Here is a 22,714-nt window from a genome sequence, read left to right on the forward strand (position 1 = left end):
CGCGCTGTTTATTTCTTTATGTCCCTACTGGTTCTAATGTAAAGCGGCCACTAGATGACGCTGTACTACTCTTTATTTTTCATTATACTTGGCCAGGCCCCTGAAGTCAGTGAGTGAGAGAGAGAGCGAGAGAGAAACGGGGGGGGGGGGGGAGAAAGAGAGAGAGAGAGAGAGAGAGAGAGCGAGCGAGAGAGAGAGAGAGAGAGCACTGACGTTGACCAAACAACCTACTCGCCGATTGTCATTGTGTGAGCTGAAGGTTCACCGACTATTTCTCTCACGTTCTCACGAAGTGCAGCTCCGTTAATAAAGCAGAAAGGAAAAGAGGCTTCCGTTAGCACGTAGCCCAGCGACCTCGTCCGCGAGGATGTTGCAGTGACGGCACAGCATCCTTCCAGCAAGTGAGCCGGCATCGTCAGCTGTTGCGCCAATTCAGTGAGCGGACATGTCGAGCGGAAAAGCAGCGTTGACAAATTTTGTCACGGATCTTTAGAAGATAACCTTTATCCACGAGTCAGTCGGAGAGCGGATGCAACTAGAAACTGCCAACAACCCTCTGAGTATTTTCCGCCCTTTGTCGGTACCGGAGGATCTGTGCCAATGGAGAAAGCGACTCCACCGCCCCAGCCTCAGGTGCAGCTGTCAATAGCCAAGACCGACACACCGGCGGACGACATCTCCGGCTTGTCCGACGAGGACCTGCTTAACTGGACAAAGGAGGACCTGGTGAGGCGGCTGAGACGCTCCGAGGCCGACAAGATGAGCGTGATTCTGGACCATGGAAATCTCATCCGAGAGGTCAACCGCAGCTTACAGTTGCACTTGAACGAGATCAGGGGGCTGAAGGTGAGGGGGGGGGGGGGGGGGATTCGTGAGGGATAGGATCATATAGCTGCATTGCATTGGAGCGCACCTGAGCTCACGCACAGTAGTGGGCGTGATGAGCCAATATGGTGTCAGAGTCTGAGAGAGCCTGAAGTTGATCATGCCATTATGTGGGCCTGCATGAGGTTATGTTACAGATGGTACTAATAGTGCACAAACCGTTTAATGTAGTTCTACTCACCTCATGGCTTGTCAGTAAAGAACTATTTTAAAGTGTGCATTTCAGTGAGGGGAGCATCTGCCTCACAGTTCTGATGTTGGGGTTTAGAATCCAGGCTCTGCCAGTTCAGTGTGGAGTTTGCATGCTCTTCAAGTGCTTGCATGTGTTGTCCAGCTTCCCATCTCATTCTAAAAAAACAAAAACAAAACAAAAAAAAAAAACAAGCCAGGTTAATTGAAAACTCTAAATTGTGTGTGATTGTGAATGGGACAGACGCCAGTTCACACATTACCCTAATATGTATAGCACAGTTTAGAAAATTGATGATTATTGTATTTACAGATTAGATGCTCCAGTATGCCCATGACCCTCATGTGGATAAGCAGTATGGAAAATGGATGGATGTTTTTGATATCTTAATAGAACGTGTCTCCATTTACTGTTTCTCTTGTATGTTTGTGAAATTTGTAAAATCTCGTTTGCGCTCATGTTGTGACAAAAGTGACGTGATTTTCACATTGTATACAGTTGGAAAAAGCTTGCCTGGGGTATCATCACATAAGAATCATTTACCTTTCTAGGAGAGCTTGTCACCTCCCCACCCATCCAAGCTGTCTAATTACAATGGAAAGAACTAGAGGCTATAGAAAAGCAAGAGAGCGAGAGAGTAGAGGAGGGCAGATTGAAGAGAGCAAATTTTTTTTCACAAAGTAGAATGAAGGGGAATTTTTGCCAGAGAGGGTTAAGTTTAAGGGAATACCAGTTATTAGCTGCCCCCATCATATAGTTTTTGCTCACGTTGAGGCTCCTTCTGCGTTATTTATAATGAATGCCACACGTCAGTGTCAGTCAGTGTTAGTGCAATGTTGGGAAAGAGAGAAAGAATTAAGGTCTAATTTCAATATGATCGCATGCAGGGCTTAACATATTAGGGAGCAAAGCAGTAGAATTAAATTGAAAATCACTACTGCATTGTACTTTGACACTGAAAAAATATTTAATATTACATCAAAACACAAGTATTTTTTTTTTTATCAAATCTTCTCTCTCTGATTAGGGTGAACAATGCTCCGAGTTCTTGGGTCAAAGGTCACACCAATTAATCTGTTTTCCTCTCATGTATCTATTTCTCCCTGTCAGGACATCAATCAGAAGCTGCAGGAAGACAACCGTGAGCTGCGAGACTTATGCTGTTTCCTGGACGATGACCGCCAAAAAGGAAAGCGTGTTTCCAGGGAGTGGCAGCGTCTGGGCCGTTACAGCTCAAGCATTATGCGCAAAGAGGTGACCCTCTATCTCCAAAAACTCAAGGAATTAGAGCTTCGACAGGAGGAGGTCATCCGTGAGAACCTGGAACTGAAAGAGCTCTGTCTCCTCCTGGATGAGGACAAAGGAATAATAGGTGGAGGTGGAGGAGCTGGCGGGAGTGTTGGAATGGGCGTGGGGTCCCGAAACTCCATAGACAGTCAGAACAGTTTGCTGTTGGTTCCTGGGCAGGGGCTCCTAATGAGGGATGTTGGGGATGGGAGCAGCACATCTAGTGCAGGGAGTGCTGACAGCTCAGATCACCATCAGCATAAGCAAACACACCTGACTGTCGGAGTGGGGGGAAATGGCAGGGAAAAAGGCAGTCCAGAGCTGGCGCATAAACCTAGATGTAGCAGCATCAGTGCCATAGGAGGAGGAATGGCAGACAGGGAGGTGTCAAGCCCCGAACACCCGGCCGGGCGCAACCGGAGTACAAGTTTGGAGTACCCATACACTTTGCCCCAACTCTGTCGACCACGTTGCGGTTCCATATCAGTGCCTGACCACAGCCGGGTCATGCGAGGCTTGAGCCCAGAGAAATATGGAAGGAACGTGGGACGAAGTAGTCCAGAGCAGCACCCCAAGCACTACAGTTCTGACCTTCTTTTAGGCCAGAGGCAGCACTACCTAGGCCATGGTGGCAGCGGCGACCTCTATCAGAGGCAACACAGGAGCAGTATTAGCAGTACTGGTTGTGAGAGCCCTGAGCCTCGTCATTCACATTTAGGGACAGGCGAGCACATTGAAAAAAGTTGTGTAGTCCAAGGGGGCAGTCCTGAGACTCATAGGCACCAATACAGTCTGAGTCCTGACCATGGGAAGTTTGGCAGCCCAATTAGAGATGCGCAAAGGAGGTCAGCTGGAGACGAGTTGTCACCACATCATCGGAGCATCTACAATGGGATGAATGGTATGTTCACATGGGTATGAATGAATCCCTTGAATGTAATGAAATATATATCTAAGAACCTCACAACTGCAGTAGTGGACAGATTAGATGAATGGTAGTCCTTTCTTTGTTTTTTAGTTCAGAAAGCAATATGGCTTTAAAACACATTGAACAGCGCTATGTTGGATAGATGAAATCGTGACACACTGTATACACACCCAGGCACAAAATTTAGAAAAGTTCTTTAGAAAAAAAATCAACTGGTATTGTAAAGTTACTTTAAAGTTGAACATATGACGTAACTTTAAATTTGACACTTGAAACCAGGTGCATAGATCTGAATTAGGAACAGGTTTCTTCTTCATGGTTTATGAAAGAGACCAAATTTTACAAGTACTGTGACCACTAATGTGCAAAGTTCTTATTCATGGTGCAATTTTAGGGTATCAGATTGTGGGAGGAGTATCAAAAATAGCCAACTAAGTTGGCTGCTGTTAAAATACCCCACAGTGACTGATAATGATTTCAGTGTGCGTGTGTGTGTGTTGTGTTGTGTGTGGGGCTGGGGAGGTTGGGGCTTTGCTGAGTGGCACAGAGCTGGCAGACACTAAAGGTCGTCTCAAGGTGAAATGTGTGCTTGTCTGCAATACAAGCTGCAGAGAAAAGAACCAAAAGAATTTCATGGATTATGATTTCTATCAACATAATTGATCTGTACTTAGCTACGCTCACTAGTCCTTTCTTCTTTTGTATTGCGCTAATAAATACAATTAAATTTACACAGTAGAAAATGTAGTTTTTTGGTGGGCAAGAGCTTCTGTTTCCATTCTCACCATTATCTTTATCTGTTTTTGTGTGCACTAATGTATTAACATGGAAACCTAAAATTGTCTTTTCTGTTTCTACTTTTGGTTGTGGCAGAAGTGACTTAAAGAAAGGGTCACTAAACTTTTTGGAGCTGGCAGCTACTACTTGGGTACTGTTAAATACAAGGCCTTACCGGTTTGTGGTAAAATATCTGGTGGTAAATCATCTAATTGCTGTTGTACTATTGCTTATCTCTACAGATGCTATGAGTTGGTCGTGCGCACAATAAGACTTTTGAAAGACGGCAGTTTTTTTCAAAAATATTGTCATTTCCACATTTACTACATATGGAGTTGTAAATTTAAAAATTCAAATATAGTCATTTCCACATTTACTACCTATGGAGGTGTAAATTTGAGAATAGTAGCAAAAGAAGTAAGATGCATATGGAAGTAAATATGTGCCACCACGGTTTGAATTAAAAATGACACTGGAAATTTTATGTTGTAAAATTCACATTGTTATTTCAAAGTGATCACATTTTCAATAGCTGTATTTCACTTTAACTTTTCAATGTTAACAAATTTAAAAAAAAAAAAATTCAACTAATCAAGTTCTTAGTCAGGTGACGTCATATACAAATAAAGCGTAACTGTATTGGCTGGGTGTTGGGTTCTCATCTGAAATAACCGTGCCTTCTTAACACTGAATTTAGACGGTCAATTTCAGACAGTGAATTGTAGCCAGTTGAATCTCAGTTGTCTGAAAATATTCCATTTGAATTTTAAAGGTTGAATTTTTTACATGGCGAATTTGTTAACATTAAAAAGTTAAACTGAAATACAGCTCTTGAAAATGTGATCACTTTGAAATAAGATAGTGAATTTTACAACATAAAATTTCAGTAGCATTTTTTATTCAAATCCTGGTGGCACATATTTACTTCCATGGATGCAGCTCACTGGTCAGTGGTGGTACTTTAAAAAAAAAATAAAAAAAGGAACATACACAAACATTCATAACTGGTGACCCATTTTTAGAATAGGCCCACAGTGCTACTCACATCTTCCTTGGGGCGACCCAATGGACGCAGACACCATGTTGGGGAACCCTTCCTAGCACGATATCATGAGATATCGTTTTTGAATATGTTTGCAGAGGACGTTGTCATCTTCGGTCAACTTCTTAATTGTAAAACGTAATTGCAGAGCGTATACTTGACTTTCAGGTCGAGTGAGTTGCCAAGTGGTGAAACAGTTGTGCCTCTATCTCACAGAGAAACATGAGCACCAAATCATGTTTATCCAGGTCCATATGGACTTCATTAAGGCTGCTAGCATGAGGTAGTCATGACAAGTTAAAGTCATATGGTGTTATGGCTACTTGTCGATCACTATGGTGGCTTATCTTCTAAGAGCACGACCCCGCTAGGACTGCTCTCTTGCCACTGGGCTTTCAAAGACAGCAGACCATAATATTTTCGCTTAAATTATGACATACAGTCCAGACTTAAACGCTCTGAAAATAAATGATGAATGAATTATCCCCAGATGTTCACTTAACAGTGCATTTTTTTAATGCAACTCACGAAGCAACAGTTCATCAGACAATAAATATATCAAACAAGTTTAAAAAAACGGAAACATTTCCATTTGAAAAGGTCTTTGTTATGTCAATTTATTAATTGTTGTCGTGTCTTTCTGTGTGTCATCCCCTGACCCATCCTTGCATGTTCATTTTTTTTGGACGAAGAAGGAATTTAATTCCTATGACGTTGTAGTACACTCCGCTTTCTGGGATTATCCTGTAAGCTCTTTGCTCAGTATTTTTTCAATTTTTATGAACTTGTGTGTGCGTACTTGCGAGATGGCTGTCTCTGTAGCTGTGTTGTTGTTGACAAATAAAAGTCTCATGTTCTTGTGCCACTCAGCAGAGCTCAGGTTTTAGCCTTTCAAATTTCTGACAAAAGCAACTCTCTGACCTCTGCTCTGCTGTTATATCTTTTGTGAGGAATATCACACATACAGTATTATGTTTTAGCAGCCAAAAGATTTACATTCCCTCCAAATCACTTAAAGTGCTACTTTTGCTTCGTAAACATAAAGCATAATACAACTGCTGCTTGAACACGAGACACTATTAATCAGGATTTTGAGGATTTCATAATTACAAAATTACATAAAGTAAAATAAGAGCATGTTCTGTAATTATTTTAAGAGCTATAACAAAAAACTATGTATAAAAATTCATCCATCCATCCATTTTCCTAGCTGCTTATCCTCACAAGGGTCGCGGGAGTGCTGGAGCCTATCCCAGTTGTCAACGGGCAGGAGGCAGGGAACACCCTGAACTGGTTGCCAGCCAATTGCAGGACACAAACAGTCAAAATAACAATCACACCTAGGGGCTATTTAGAGTGTCTAATTAATGTGGCATGATTTTGGGATGTGGGAGAAAACCGGGGTGCCCGGAGAAAATCCATGCAGGCACAGGGAGAACATGCAAACTCTACACAGGCGGGTCTGGGATTGAACCCTGTGAGGTCAGTGCTTTACAGCTGACCCACCATGCCGCCCTGTGTACCAAAATATGAACAATTAAACAACATGTGATACATGAAAATGAACAAAACAAGTACAAGTACACTTATATAGACAGGATATAATTTTATATTGAAAATTATTATTCACACTATAAATAATTATGCATGAATTTGCCCAAAGGTTAAACATTGTACCAAATTTTCACTGCAGAAGGTCCCTTTCAAAAACAAAGAACCGTAATCGTGTTTTCTGCTTCAGCAATCACAGTTTAAGCATATTAATTTAAGATGCTGAGATGATCGGCCCACCAAAACCCCCCTTTAAAACAAACAAACAAAAAAGTATTTGTGAGAAATAAAGTTGGCCCCCATACCTTCTGTTAGGCGAGTGAATGTTGATGTGATGCGCAAATGTGTTTTATGCACCAGGAATTTCAAGATTGTTCCTTCTTCACTTCCATCCATCCTTTTTCTTTGCCGCTTGTCCTCATGGGGGTCGCGGGGAGTGCTGGAGCCTATCCCAGCTGTCAACGAGCAGTAGGTGGGGTACACCCTGAACTGGTTGCCAGCCAATCACAGGGCACAGAGAGACAAACACCGACACTCACAATCACACCTAGGGACAATTTAGAGTGTCCAATTAATGTTGCATGTTTTTGGGATGTGGGAGAAAACCGGAGTGCCCGGAGGAATCCCACACAGGCACAGGGAGAACATGCAAACTCCACACAGGCGGGGCCGGGATTGGGATCGAACCCGGGTTCTCAGAACTGTGAGGCCAATCCTTTACCGGCAGACTACTGTTTAAATAGAATAATATTTAGACATTAATTTAAGATCTTGATGATTGGGATTAGGGAAATTGAGGGTGGGGGGGATAAATTGTTGGGCGGGGGGGTTGAAGGGGGCGGTAAATGTACCAATTTATAATTTGGTTTTGATCCAATTATTTTTTTTCATGATTTTCACGATGATTTTAATACTGCTGTAATGTAGCGCAGTAAAGGATATTTCTATCCCATTTAAGATTATTTTGCCTCAATGAAGTAATATGACAGTTTTACAGTATTAGTTTTAAACTTCTTAAATGTGCTGTAAAATTAAATAATTGCTTCTGGTCTGAGATAAAGTTCACCCTGTTTGCAACCTATAAGGTTTTCTCTCCCTGTGTTTCTCTGTCTTCCTTCCACCCTAATTGTTGTGCGGCGTTAAAAACAGCTGTAAGAGAAAAAAAATGATGACTGGTACAAAGCACTCTTTCTGAAGGATGCTGGAGGATGTACTGATTGGCAGCTGAGTCAGGAAAAGAGGATTGAATATGTATTTGAGTGGATTACTGGCTATTTCCCACCATCAACCCATCTCCCTCACATCCATCTTTATGGCTTCTTCACTTATTTCTTTCTTCTTGCCTCTGTACTCTATCCACTTCCTCCCTACTTGTTGGATGAAGAGCCAGCCCGATAAATTGTGGAGCGCCGGCGCGAGTGTAGTGACTCATGAAGAAACCCAAATGTTTGTCACAGCTGCTTGTCTGAAAGAATTTTGGGAAGCATTTGCTTCCTGTTACTCTCAATGGATTAGTATTATTAGCAGAAAGTCTCATCAGGTCAGCTATTTTGTCAGCCTTGCCATTCACAAGACTGTTAACTTCCAACAATAGCATGATATTGTGTAGATTGGCTCATTTAGTCAAAATGGTATTCCTGTTGCTTGTGCCTTCATTTAAAACACATCTCCGTACAGTTTGGTGCATGTAATCTCTTTTATGTGCATGTCCCTTTGTGTGCAGTAAAGCGTGATCTTAGCTTCTCAAGGTGAATGTCAATCTAAATGTTACTTTTAACTGCTATTCTAGCATTTGGAATTGTAATCACACCTGAGATTAATTATCCCCAACAACCTTGTCCCCCAAGCCATTAAAGCAGCTATTAGCCAAGGAGTGCATGATTAGGCATTTTGTTGACTGCTTCAGATGCAGATCATTGTCATTTTAAATCAACATGCAGCTAGCTATTCAGACAGCAGCAGTGTCAACTGGAATCAAACTGTTCAAGATCCCCAGCAAGAAAATAAATGGGATTTTTCTGAGGCTAAATAATATTAATGGTGGGCGGTGGAAATATTGAGTTTTTCAGCTGTAGTCAAAAAAGTAAAAATAAACATTTTGAGAGTGAATGTATGGAGCACTGTGTCGAAGTATCCCCTTGGACTGAGATTCAATGGGTGACAAGACTAAAATTGAAAAGAAACAACCAATTCATAATAGATGAACTTATTAAGAATGGAAGGATGCTTCCAAATATTCCGACTATAGTAGCTGTGTGAGTTAGCAAGCAGCGGCAGCTTGCCATGTACTAGCATCACTCCAGCAAAAACCCCTGAGGTATGTGACAAATGTTCCAACGTAACCCCAGTCATCCAGTCGACACGCAAACCCAGTGGACTGGAGAAGGGTCTTTGTCGTTTTTAGACAGTGCCATTGGGGAATGGCTGAGTGAGCTGAATGGAAATTAGTTTGCAAGGCCAGGTAATTAACTGGAAGTTTAGACATAGAAGTCACATAGCAGGAGCACGACTGGGCTGGAAGGAAACTGTCTGTCTGTCTCAAAGTCACCAACTGTATTTGTGTATATGTCACGTTTAGTTGAGTTGAAGATGAGTGCTGTCCTTTGAGCTGTCAAGTCTGGAGGTATAAGATGATCAGATGATGACTGAAGGAGAAGAGAAACTGTAGAGCAGGGAGCCTGATTCCATTATGCACAGTATGCTGGCTTTCAGCAAGTGGGGCGGCATTTAGTTTTAAGCTATAAATCAGGAGATACGGGCATAAACAGCCATCCATCCATCCATCCATCCAACCATCCATCTACTGTATATGACTTGACTTCATTAAGGTGATGGAGTTTGAGCTGAAGCTGATCCCACCTGACTTTGGGTGAGAGGCTAAGTACACAATAGACTGTTTTCCTGTCAATCGCAAGGCACATATAGTATAGGCAAACAAACCTTCACATTCACATTCACACTTTCATGTCTTCAGTGAACCTAACATTTATAGTGTTGAAATGGTTCTCAACTGTGAGACAAATATGTTAACCACTATTACATTGTAGGGCCCTATTTTTACCATACATTCTACTTTTTTTCCTATGGACTTGTTCACTTAGGGGTCACCACAATGCATCATACATTCCAATCTAGGCTTATCTCCTGTCTCCTCTCTAACACCAAATCCTCTCGTGTCTTCCCTCATTGCATCTAACAACATTCTCTTTGGTCTCTCTCTAGGTCTCTTGACTGACAGGTCCTTCCTTATACCTTCTGCCAATATATGGGATATTTCTGGATGTGTTCAAGCTCTCAAAGTCTTCTCTTTGAAACTTTGTCTCCAAAACATCTGAAGTTGTGTGTCCCTCTGATGACCTCATTTCTAGTCCTATTTAACCTGCTCACTTCTAGAGAGAACCTCAACATCTTCATTTCTGCTACCGCCAGCTCTGTTTCCGCTTGTCTCTTCAGTGCCACCATCTCTAATCCGTAAATCATGGGTGGCCTCTTCACTGTCTTTGCTCTTCATCTTCTAGGAGAGACACTTCTGTCACATAATACACCTGACAGCTTCCTCCACCCATTCAAATCCGCATGGAGCTAACACTCAACATTGCTCTGGAGTGTTGACCCCAAGTATTTAAAGTCCTCTGCCCTTGGTATCTCTTCTCACTGTAGCCCAACCCCCCTCCACCCCTCTCATTCATGCACATGTGAAGAGTTCAGATGCAAATGGATATATCTGCTTTTGCATCTGAACTCTTCATATATTCTCTTATGCCAGCTAATCTTCTTTCCTCTCCTTTCCCGTACATGCCTCCATTGTTCTAACAGTTCCTCCACCTGTTCTCTATTTTCACCCCAGCCCGCAATGCCATCTGAGAAAATCATGATCAATGGAGATTCCCATTTAACCTCATCTGTCAGCCTATACATCACCACCGCAAATAAGAAGGGAATCCCCGAGAAAGCCCACGCAGGCACGAGGAGAACATGCAAACGCCACACGGGTGGGACCGGGATTCAAATCCCGGTCCTCAGACCTGTGAGGCCCACGCTCTCCAGCTGCTCCACGGTGCCACCCCATTTCTCTACCAAAGTAAAATTATTTGAACTCTGCCCTTCAGCTTTGAACCTTACTGTCTTTCCACCTGCTCTACTGGACATACTGTAACAACCTTTCTCATAATCATCATTTGTACCACCTCCTGAGCTTTTCCTGTCACAGACCCAGCATTTAAAAGTCTCCACATTCAGTTTTAACACTCAGTGCTTTCTCTTCTCTTTCTGCCAAAGAACCCGTTTTCCCCCTCTTGTTTGTCTTTGACTCACCCGCTATTAGTACATTATTATAATATGTTTTATATTTGTGCAACCGTTGCATGATTCAGTTGAATATTTAATGCGAGAAGGGTTGCCAGTGATTGAAATTTAAATGTAAGCGTCATTCCATGCCTGCACCGGAAGATCATTGCAAGGTTAAATTCTGTGATATATATATACGTATTGTTATGTAGCCAACTGCATTTAAACTTCACATAAATACTAAAATAATGCAATAGAGTATGCGCTCTTCACCTTCCCCAAGGCAAGCCCTGTGGATGTTTATTTCATTAGCATCAAGTTGGGCCGGTTGCTCACATATTAATCAGAATCCAGTAGTTTATTTTCCAAAGGTTTGCTGAAATATTATGTGAATAGACTATAACTGACAACCTAGAAATTTAGAAGTTGGTTGTTAATGTAGATCTTGAAAACACGTGACTTAATGTGCACACATAGTGTATCACATGAATCACAATTATTTTAGATCTTATTCACTAAGATAAAATTTCAGTCCTCCAAACAACAAACCACATTAAAATGGTCAGAATATTTTGTGTAATATTAATAAAAGAGTAGAGACTGTTGCAAATATATGTTGTCTTTTAAACGGGTGTATGTTTGCATGCTTCTATAAAAACACGAAGGCAAAAAAAAAAAAAAATCACACACAAGCAAAGCATACACAGTGTTCTCAGGCTTGATCAGCCAACGGGGCTCCAATTATCTAGCTCTACTTCAGTGAGCTTCGTGTTCTTCTCTCTACAGTCTACTTTTTCCTCACAGTGAGACAACACAGAAAAGCAAACACTGTCATAACAGAATAATGTTCTTCTAATTTTTTGTGACAAATATTTACAAATATGTCATACTTTTTCATGAACTGTGTGAATCTATCTATCTATCTATCTATCTATCTATCTATCTATCTATCTATCTATCTATCTATCTATCTATCTATCTATCTATCTATCTATCTATCTATCTATCTATCTATCTATCTATCTATCTATCTATCTATCTCTCTCTCTCTCTCTCTCTCTCTCTCTCTATATATATATATATATATTAGGTTAGAGTGTTTCAATTCTGAGGGCTGGGGTTTGAATCCTGGCCCATTCTCCCCATACTTGCGTGGGTTTTCTCCAGGCACTGCGGTTTCCTCCTATATCCCAAAAACATGCATTAATTGGAGAATCTAAATTGCCAGTAGGTGTGATTGTGAGTGCGACTGGTTGTTTGTCTCCATGTGCCTTGCAATTGGCTGGCAACCAGTTCAGGGTGTAATCTGCCTCCTGCTCAAAGATACCTTGGACAGGGTCCAGAACCCCCACGACGCTTGTGAGGATAAGCGGCTCAGAAAATGGATGGATATATGTATATATTTGTAGCTTTCTCACCACGCAGGCTGTCCACATGTCTGAGCTAAGTCTCACGAAACGAAAGGTCACTGATCTATACTGCTTTTCCATGGGCTTTCCTGTCCGGCCTGGCTGAATAATTTATGTGGTACTTTTTCAGAGATCTGAGAAGAATGGTCATGTGAAATTACTTTGTATTGATCCTGTGTAAAGGGAGTCAATAGCAGAGGGGACAAGTGACAGATAAAGAGGATTGAGATTTTAGCGGCACAGAGACCTGCTTCATATGTTTACTGACTTAATATAGATATCAATAACAAGTACCCAGTTTGACAAACGATCTTAATACATCAGTCACCAGTGATTCATCAATCGTTTTTGACATCTATTTACATTATTTTCATTTAACTTTAAAGTTTAAATCTTCTCCAGAAACATTATTGAATGTCTTTAATGAATTGTTAGATGATGGCATGTACATACTGTGTTGATGTGGGTGAATGATACTTGACAAAGTAAACCGTGATGGCTGTAATGAGGCACTATCACCTTCAAAGTTAATCCCATGTGTCTTTTTGTAGAGGAATTTAGAAGGGGTTCTTGAGAAAGAGTTTAAGGTCCATATTATTCTGGGGTAATCGTGTTATCTGTACACTTCGGCTCTGACCAACACTGAAACACTTTAGCCTTGACACATCTCTCACATCCCATTAAATCAAATTTTACCTTTGACACCCTGTCTGTAACTAAATCCACTAAAACTGTCCAAGGGTGTTTAAAAAAACAAAACACTTTGTAGTTCTCTTTAATAAAGCCCAATGCAGTATACAGTAGCGGTATGTTGGTACATAGTGGGAATTTATCGATAGAAATTTAGCTTGGCTGAAAGGGATTCTAGTGTGTAGTTAGTACAGTATGTGTTCTGTCACAAGATACTGAAACGCTCCAACTCAAATCCTTTCTTTGTTTTTTAAAAGACCTTGAAAACTGAATTGAGTTTTTTTTTTCTAAAAATTGTACATTCGTTATATGAAGATAATTGCTGGAAAAGACTGAGAACTCTCTCTGAATTATGGTGTTAGAAACAAAACAGTTTTCACCATTTCAATTTTCCAGATTTCTTGGCAGGGTAGCTAAAAGTGTGCCCATTGAATCATTATATAAGAACTTTAGCTGCCCAGTCACATGGTTTGGAAATCTGCAGGAACCCCAAATAAACCCCCATGAGGGGTTTATTTATAGGGTTGATCTTATTCTGATTGAATGTACAGATTTGATCAATTCAAAGATAATTAAATGTCTTCCAGTAGATTTCCCCCAACATCACATTACCACAGAAATTTAATCCTGCTAAGGTCACTGTCTAAACATTTTTGAAACATTTATTTTTTAAAAATTGTGTTAATTTATTGAAACCTCATTTATTTATTTTTATATTCATCTGCTCTGAGTAGATGACAAATATTGAACATGTACATTTATTCATCTTTTATGTAAGTATTCCATTAATCAAATAGGGACAAATACAAGCATCGATGAATGCTCATCATCATAAGCATTCATAAGCTTCAGTTATTCGTTGTGAGTGCATAGATATCATTGTTGGGATTGCTTTATTGATCCACCAGACCATGTTCGGACATCATTCTACTCTGCAATAACCACGGTATGAAAACAGACTGCACCGATTTTATGGACAGTTAATTTTGACTGCAGTTGAGTGTGTACTTGGATGAAGTTCTCACCAGTTTTAGACTTATAGTATTAATATAGCATATATATTTTCATCTTAATATTTTATGCCACAATATTATTTTTTGAAGTATGTTGTATGCTTTACAAGTGACACCACCTTGCCTATTCATAAAATCAGTCCTTCACACACACTGACCTTCAAATAAAATACCCGCAGGCTTCTGACCCTTTGTAGAACTTTTTATACCTCATTGCACATTTCTTTGCCCCTCCGAAGATGAACAGACGGACGGAAAGGTGCAGACAGCGAATTGAAGGTAGCTTGAGGAATCTTTGGCAAACTATGCGGTCGCAAGAGTGCTATGAATCTTTAATGGGAGACGTTAGTGAACCAAGGAGAGGAAGTGTGCTGAAAACATGATTAAAGACGAGTGGTATACGGTTGTAGGTCAGAGAGAGGCAGAGAGAGAGAGCGAGAGAGTGAGAGAAAAATATTTTTTTTCTTGAAGGGCAAAGCTTGGAAAAGAGGGATTTTTTTTCAGATTGAATTTACAGTAGAGTATTTCCCCTCTTGCCAAAAGCATGTTGAGCCCTATAAAATGGGTGTGATAAAGGTATATTAAAAAAAACAACAACAATAGTTATGCAGTTACACGACTATGCTAATGAAAGATCAAATAATAGCAAAATGACGAAATATGAGTTGCTCAGTGAGGTAGGACACATGAAATAATGTGCCAACTGTATGTTAGTTTCACAAGTTGGCTCACTTGCAATTTCTTTAGCCCATTTCCTGCATAGAGTGCAGCCAAGTACATCCCAGACTTCCTGTTCCACATGGATACATTATTATTAACAGGATATCTGATTGCAACTTCAAACTGAGATGGTATATGTGTGTGTATTGACTTCTGAAGATGCACTTCAAGATTTGCTCCCTGTAATGCTGGTATGATTTAACTAAGCATCCCACACTCAAACCTCGAGCCTTTTAACTGTGATTTTAGGATTTCAGTTTGTTCACAAAATAAATATCTGATGTGACGGACAAGATTACAGACAGAATTAGTCGCTTTGAGCTAACTAAGTTAATCATCTCCTGGTTTGAGTTGTGTGATGCTTAGACATGAAACAGAATCATTTGTTCTTGGTGAAACAACAAATTCCCCAAAATGTCACAACAGTGGGTGCAATTCGGCTTCATATTGTAATTACTGGTATATATATATCATGTTTTGTAACAAACACATCAAAAGTATATCCCTTTACATACTTTGTTATCCTTTGATGCAAACTGGTAGCGCGGCATTGATGTTTTATTCATGAGGCATTTCGCTTTTTATGACACTCCAAGCACACGTCATATCTAAATCATTAGATTAATGAGGCGTTACTCCCATGTCAAGGCAACACTCATAAACCCATTTTTTTCTTCTGTCACTTCCCCCCTCTTGTTCCCTTTGCTGTCTTCGCTCCCTTTTCTTTAAACCAGCTTTGATATCAGCCGGCTGCTGCACCAACAACTGCAGAAATGTCAAGCTATGGGACAGGTAAGAGCTTTGCACTTCGTTCCCCCTCTTTATAATGTCTTTTGCATTAATCAGAGAAGAAGAAGAATGCCAAATGAAGGTCACTGTCTGTTCTTTTCTACAGGGGTCCATAATCCTGTAATTAGATGCCATTATGCAGTGTTCTTTCAGGTGCTTTCTTCAAAACTATTCAGTGAACTTTTAGGCCTGGCAGTACTTTGCATTACAATGGACGTAGCCAACTGGAATTGGATTTATTTAAAAAAAAAAAAGTCAAATTAATTATGTGCTAATCTCCTAAAATCTTGATGCTAGTGTAAAAAAAATAATCAAGAGTATATACCGTACCCCAATACTGTTTTGATCAGGTATAATCACAGCAGGAAAATGGAGTTTGAGTTGACATTATACTGTCACTGGTTCGGGCAGAATACTACACAATCAGTGACTCCATTTAAGGTGACATCCCATTTTCAATCCATATGGTTTTAATATGCTGTTATTCTACCATTTTACAGCTATAACAGCTTTAATTCTTTTGAGTAGGCTTTCAACAAGGTTTAGGAGTGGCTTTTGGGAATTTTCCAGGATTACATTTTTGAGGTTGCACACTGATGTTAAATGAGAAGGCCTGGCTCACGGTCTACTCGAAATCAAAGCAAAGGTGTTCTGTTGGGTTGAGGGCAAGACTCAGTGAAGGCCAGTCAAGTTCACCCACACAACATTTTCTCATCCATGTCTTTATCGACCTTGCTTTGTGCACCGTTACACACACGTGTTCGATCAGGAAGGCGTCATCCCCAAAAATGACTGTCCAAAATCTTTTGGTATGCTGAAGCATTCAGAGTTCCTGTGACTGGAACTCTATGGTTAATATTTTGGACATTTCCAACTTTCTGGCAACAGTTTGAAGACTGTCTGTGCATCAGTGCACAAATCAACGTTCATGAAGACATGGATGACAGAGTTTAATGTTGATGAACTTGATTGGTCCGGCACATTCTGCATGATCCTCAACCCGTTTAAAAGACTCTTGGATGAATTACAGTAGAGACTGAAAGCCAGACCTTCTCATCCAACATCAGTGTCCAACCTCACAAATAGGCTTCTGGAAAAATTGACATATATTTCCTCAAACAAACTCCTAAATCTTGAGGAAACTTTCCAGAAGAGTTTAAGATCTAATTGTTTTGGGTGGACGCTTATCACATTCAACTCTGTAGCTTAACAATGGGATGTCACTGAAATTCATATCTGAGTCAAGGCAGTGAGCATAGCTACATAGATCATTTGACACTTGAGACTGTAAATCCCACCATGCACAGATCTGGAAACGAGCCCCAGCTGTGGAGCAATGCGTCTGTGCAATTTATCATCGCTTAATACAGATATAGTAATCCTCTGCTACATCCCACTTTCTTGGTTCGTGGTCCAGATTTTTATTATAGTTGTTACTTTATTTTTTTACTGTCTCTACAATAATTTTGGTATCCATTCCTCTTGCGCTCTCTCAATATATTATTCAATGATTGCAATTTTTAGGACAATATATTTTCCCCCAAATAATCACCATAATAAATGATAGTATCGTTAATGTATTTTATGCCTCTGATATAATGATGTTGAGTAGTATGGAACATCTAAGCACCCATCTGGAGCTAGACCTGAAGGTAGGGCTTGAAGGCGAGTGCATGTTGGCTGGACTGCACAAATGGGGCCCAGTCTTGCACAGCCCGAAAGGGCAACAGGGTCACCCCTAACCCTGGGTTTAGTATATGTGGGAGGGGCCATCGGGGTCGCGTGCAGTGTGAGCTGGGTGAAAGCTGAAGGTAGGGACCTTGGCAAGCCACTCCCCGGCTACAGATGATGGCTTTAGGGACATGGAACATCACTTCTCTGACAGGAAAGGTGCCCGAACTGTTGTGTGAGGTTGAGAAGTCAGGTCCTGACTGTTTGTGCCGATGCATCAAACAACAGTTCAGAGAACCCCTCCCTCTTTTGGAGTCCTTAGAAGGGGTACTGGAGCGTGCTCCACCATTCTGTTGAGGGACTACAGTGTTCACTTAGACAATGACAGTGAGGCATGGAAGGGCGTGATTTGGTTTAATACCCCCTTCCCCCCCTCCACCTTGATCAGAACCATAGTGGTGTTCTGTTATTGGAATTCTGTGACCATCACGAATTGTCCATAACGCACAGTCTGCTCAACCATAAAGATGTCCATTCATCCACTTGGCACCTGGACACCCTTGGCCACAGTCTCATGATTGACTTTGCGGTCTCGTCATCAGACATGGAGCTGAATGTCTTGGACACTTGGGTAAAGAGAGGGGCTGAAATGTCAACTGATCAACACCTGGTGGTGTGTTGGTTCTGATGATGGGGGAAGATGGTGGTCCGACCTGGCTTGCCCAAACTTATTGTGTGGGAACATCTGGCAGAGTTTCAACCCCCACCTCCAGCAGAACTTTACCCACATTCTGGGGAGGCCTATTCTGGGGTGCTGGAGAGGAGGGTCTGTCAGTATTTTGAATCTTGGATTCAGGATGAGCAGTGTGGTGTTCGTCTCGGCTGTGGAACAGTGGACCAGGTCTCCACCCTTGGAAGGGTCCCCCATCTACATGTGTTTTGTGGACTTGGAGAAGGTGAGATTTTATGATAAATTTCTGCAGAAATGTAAGACATACTTTTTCCTCGCACTCTACAATTGAGGAACCGCATGATCCTGCTTCGTGCAGATAAAAAAAAATACCAAGGTGTGTACAAGAAGAAAGTGGACTTTAAGAATGAGGATGATTTCTTGCTCCAAGCCGTCCCTCAACTCTATGGTTTAGCGTTGATGAAGGCAGGAGCAGAAGGATCAGTCATAAAAAAAACATTTCAAGTTTCAAGTTTTGATTTTATTATCATTGCATAAAAACACAACAAAATTGCAGATGCCCCCCTCCACATAAAAAATAGAACACCATTCAATCATCAGCAACCACAGCAAACACACAGAATATGACATATCAACATATCAAAAATGTATAAATATGCAATCATCTTTATGTTCAGACTAAATACCGATTCCTTTCCCTGACATATGTAATGTAGGCAATCTAGTTTTTATGTCTTAGTATGAGTTTCTCCAGGTGTTTGTGACAATAGGGTTGAGAGCAACTGGTCTGTAGTCATTTAAACAGTTCACAGGATGCTTTTTGGGGATTATGAGAGCTGATTTGTGGCTTTGAGTACCTTCCCAAGCACTCCATCCGGACCAGCTGCCTTCCTTGGGTTCACAGATTTGAATACTTGGCTCATCTCATACTCCTGTACAGACAGTATCTGGGTGTCAGTTTCAGGAAGAGATGAATGTGGTGATATTTTCATCTCTGGTGTTCTGTTCTTTACCTCAAAGCATGCAAAAAGCAGTTTAGCTCCTCTGCCAGCAATGCCTTGGTTTTGGGAATGGTGGGTGCGTTGCCCTTGAAATTGGTGATTTGCTGCACGCCCTGCCTTAACCACTTTGTGTTATTGATTGTGAGATGCTCCTCAATTTCCCCTTTGCAGGTCCGTTTTACCTCTTTAATGTTTCTTTTCAGGTCGGCTCTTACTGTATAGGGCCTTGTGCCTGATTTGTAAGCTATATCACGAGCTCTGAGAAGGTTGAAGGTTTGTCCAGTCATCCAGGGTTTCCAATTAAGATTTCTTGATTGTAACATTTTCTGTGCAACTTTAGATGTAGAATAGCACCATCTGTGTAAATTCCTCAAGGTCAAGGCGTTTAAATAAGTCCCAACTTAGGGAGTGCATTTGCAGGCCAGATGTTAACAGTTTTTGTGGTGGGCTTTATTTTCCTCCTGAGATGGGCATAAGATGGGACCAGGAGCAGGGATATGTGGTCAGACAGACCAATATGTGGACGGGTACTGCTCTCTTGGCCTGCTTGATGTTTGAATACACACAGTCAAGAGTATTATCTTCTCTGGTGGAACATATCACATGTTGGGTGAAATTGGGGAAAACAATCCTTAGACATGCCTGGTTAAAGTCTTCAGCAATGATATGTCCTTCCTCGGGGTCAGTCCTCCGGTGTGTCAGTGTCATACAGATGGAATTTAGACAGCTGTAAAAGCTACCGTTGGTTGCTCTCTTGGCTGGTAAGAGGGTCTGTCTGAGACTAACAAAAACTATATCTGGTGAGCAATAACAGTCAATAATCTGGCTCTGTGAGCACCAGTCACCTGTGAGTGGCACCTGCGGGTGACTGGTGACCAGTTTAGGGTATAGTCTACCTCTCACCCAAAGTCGGCGGGATAGGCCCCAGCACTTGCGATCAGGATAAGCGGTAGTGACAATGGATGGATTTTAAATATATATATATATATGCGCTAAAACAAAATTTTCAGCTTAAATAAATATTCAGTTAAATGCAAATCTCCACTGCAGGAAACTGAAGTACCAAAGTAAAAGCTCTTTTTGAAGCTTCAAATCCCAATATAAACAAAATAAATTAATAAAAACATTCCATCCATTTTCTAAGCTGATTATCCTCACAAGGGTCACAGGAGTGCTGGAAACTATCCCAGCTCTACAGGGAAAATGACCCTTGGAAATCTATGATCCCTTCCTTGAAATAACAAACCAGTTACGGAAACTTTATTTAACGGGTACTTTGAGTGTTTAGCGTCACTTTTCTGAAGAAGTTGCGGGCCGGGAAGTGGGGAAGCAGGGCATGGAAAAGAGACCCAGCCAGAGAGCGGTGGTTCCCACCGGCCTGCCCAACTCAGAGTGCTTGCTCGCCAGCCACAAGTGAGAGGATGTCAACCTGTCAGTCTTGGGGGTGGATTTGGAAAACCAAGTGGCAAAGGGGTGAGGATTGAGGGGAAGCAAAACAGAACTGTTGCTGTTGCCGTGGTTCTCTTTTTCACCCGAGCATTGCATCACAATGTGCCGCTCCACCCCCACCCTCTTCCCTCGTTACGCTCCCAGCTTCTGCGATGTCCACTTGAATGGCTGCTTTCTGCTTCGGTTGTGCAGCGTTGAAGGTGGATGGCGGCCGATGGGAAAGGCTCTGCGGCAGATGCCGGTGGCTGTGTTAGCTAGCTAGCTTCCTTACTTCAGAAAGGAAGGCAATGTCCTCGGCAACGAGGAATTCTGGAGGGAGAAGCTTAACCCATTGGAGAGCACTTCATAAAAGTGACTCTAAACACTCAAACTATTTGTCAAGTAAAGTTTTCAGAAATGGCTTGTTTCATGTTGTGATCATCTGTTCAAGGGACCATTTCAATTTTTTTGTACATTATTTGACGCTACACACAAGTTTTAGTTTTTGTACTTCTGTTTCTTTGCTGCGTGGATTTGCATGTGAGCTAAAGATTTAGCTTGATCGATGAAAAGTAAGGTTAGCCTTAATATATAAAATATAGGCGGCACGGTGTAACAGTTGTAAAGCGTTGGCCTTACAGTTCTGTGGTTCAATTTCCAGGCACGCCTGTGTGGAGTTTGTATGTTTTCCCCGTACCTGTGTGGATTTTCTCCGAGCACTCAGGTTTCCTTCCACAACCCCAAAACATGGATTAATTTAAGACTCTAAATTGCCCCTAGGTGTGATTGTGAGTCTGACTGTTATCTGTCTCCATGTGCCCTGTGATTGGCTGGCAACCAGTTCAGGTTGTGTCCCGCCCCCTACCCGATGATAGGTGCGATAGGCTCCAGCACTTCCGTGATCCTTCTGAAGTTAAGTGGTACAGAAAATGAATGGATTTTTTTTTAATTTTAATGTAATATTTATGTTTAGGGCAGCACGGTGGAACAGCTGTATAGTGCTGACCTTCTGAGATCCTGGGTTCGATCCTCGCCACATCTGTGTGGATTTTGCATGTCCTCCCCTAGCCTGAGTGGGTTTTCTCCGGGCACTCGGGTTCCTCCCACATCCCAAACACATGCAACATTAACTGGGCACTCTAAATTGCGCCATGTTGTGATTGTGAGTGCGGTTGTTTGTCTCTATATGCCCTGCGATTGGCTGTCAACCAGTTCAGGGTGTACCTTGCCCGTTGACAGGTGAGATAGGCTCTGGTACTCCCCCGACCCTTGTGAGGATAAGTGGCAAAGAAAATGGATGGTTGGATTTATATTTAGATTAACATTAAGATATAGATTTAACTTTTAATTTTTAAATTTACATTTAAATCTGCACTTCATATTTCTGTATATTTAACATTTACATTTATACAGTATTTAAGATTCATTTATGTGTGTGTGTGTGTGTGTGTGCGAGTATATGTAAGTGTTTTAGATTTAAATACATATACTGTACGTTTTATATTTAGGTGTAACAATCAATATGTGAATTTATAGCATTGACAAATATTGTTATAAATGTGCATAAAAGTGATCCAGATATTCACAGCTGTGTTTTTAAGCACTGTTTTGAAGCTAAATGTGAAAAAATATTCTTGTCTGTTATTTTTGTGAGGGCCACTTTACTAATGGCACCCCATATACTACTTTTGGGATTTTGCAAGTCTACCGAATAAAGCGAGTGTAAAATACCCATTGTACATCAAAAGATTCATACGAATATGATAGAATTTAGTTAATAACTTTCAGGTTTTTGCGTAAAAAAATTGTAGGGCCTTCGAGCCTTGATAATTATGCACTAATAAACTAAATCGACAATTAATAATTCAAAAGCAACCCTACGTAATCTGCAAATGTGTAATTCATGAATGTATTTTAAATGCTTTGGTACAATGTGGATGCTGTATACAATAAACTGTTTCCAGGACACATTAGTTAAATATTAAATCTTTCTTTATCTCCCCTTCTATTATGGTCCAGCTTTGATGCCTCATCTTGACCCTGCTGCCTCAGCTTGGCTCCTTGGAGAATGGGAATCACAGCGGTAGAGCCTTTTTACGTCCATGGTCTTGATAGCTACCAACATTCTGTGGCACCGTGGTCCAAGTCACCAGATGGTCTGCTTTCTGTCCATGGCCTCATTCACGTCTACAGCGCCTGAAAACAACTTGCCTTCATGTTTTCACCACTACTACGCTACAGAGCGCTTTGAGGTGGATGATTAATTGTGTTTATAAAACTATGCTGCAGATACATTTATTTGAAAGGAGGTCCCTCCCTGCCAATTGTGATATGGCTGTCTCCCGCAGAGAATTC

The 22,714-nt window shown here is 41.2% G+C and overlaps 1 protein-coding gene across 1 annotated transcript; it reads left to right on the top strand.

Moving 5' to 3' along the window:
* The first annotated feature begins 206 nt into the window (after positions 1–206).
* ccdc85al (coiled-coil domain containing 85A, like) lies at positions 207–22,509 on the top strand. Its single transcript, XM_061829866.1, has 4 exons — positions 207–846; positions 2,186–3,263; positions 15,514–15,571; positions 22,379–22,509. Exons 1-4 carry the CDS (start codon positions 601–603, stop codon positions 22,395–22,397), a joined length of 1,401 nt encoding a protein of 466 aa, XP_061685850.1. The 5' UTR covers positions 207–600; the 3' UTR covers positions 22,398–22,509.
* Positions 22,510–22,714: the final 205 nt, after the last annotated feature.

This window comes from Syngnathoides biaculeatus, chromosome 9, assembly GCF_019802595.1.
Source record: "Syngnathoides biaculeatus isolate LvHL_M chromosome 9, ASM1980259v1, whole genome shotgun sequence".
Lineage (NCBI taxonomy): Eukaryota > Metazoa > Chordata > Actinopteri > Syngnathiformes > Syngnathidae > Syngnathoides > Syngnathoides biaculeatus.

Coding starts and splice junctions, on each gene's coding strand:
- ccdc85al (XM_061829866.1), top strand. CDS start 601: ATGGAGAAAGCGACTCCACCGCCCCAGCCTCAGGTGCAGCTGTCAATA. Junction 847..2,185: donor ACGAGATCAGGGGGCTGAAG/GTGAGGGGGGGG, acceptor TCTCCCTGTCAG/GACATCAATCAGAAGCTGCA. Junction 3,264..15,513: donor CATCTACAATGGGATGAATG/GTATGTTCACAT, acceptor TCTTTAAACCAG/CTTTGATATCAGCCGGCTGC.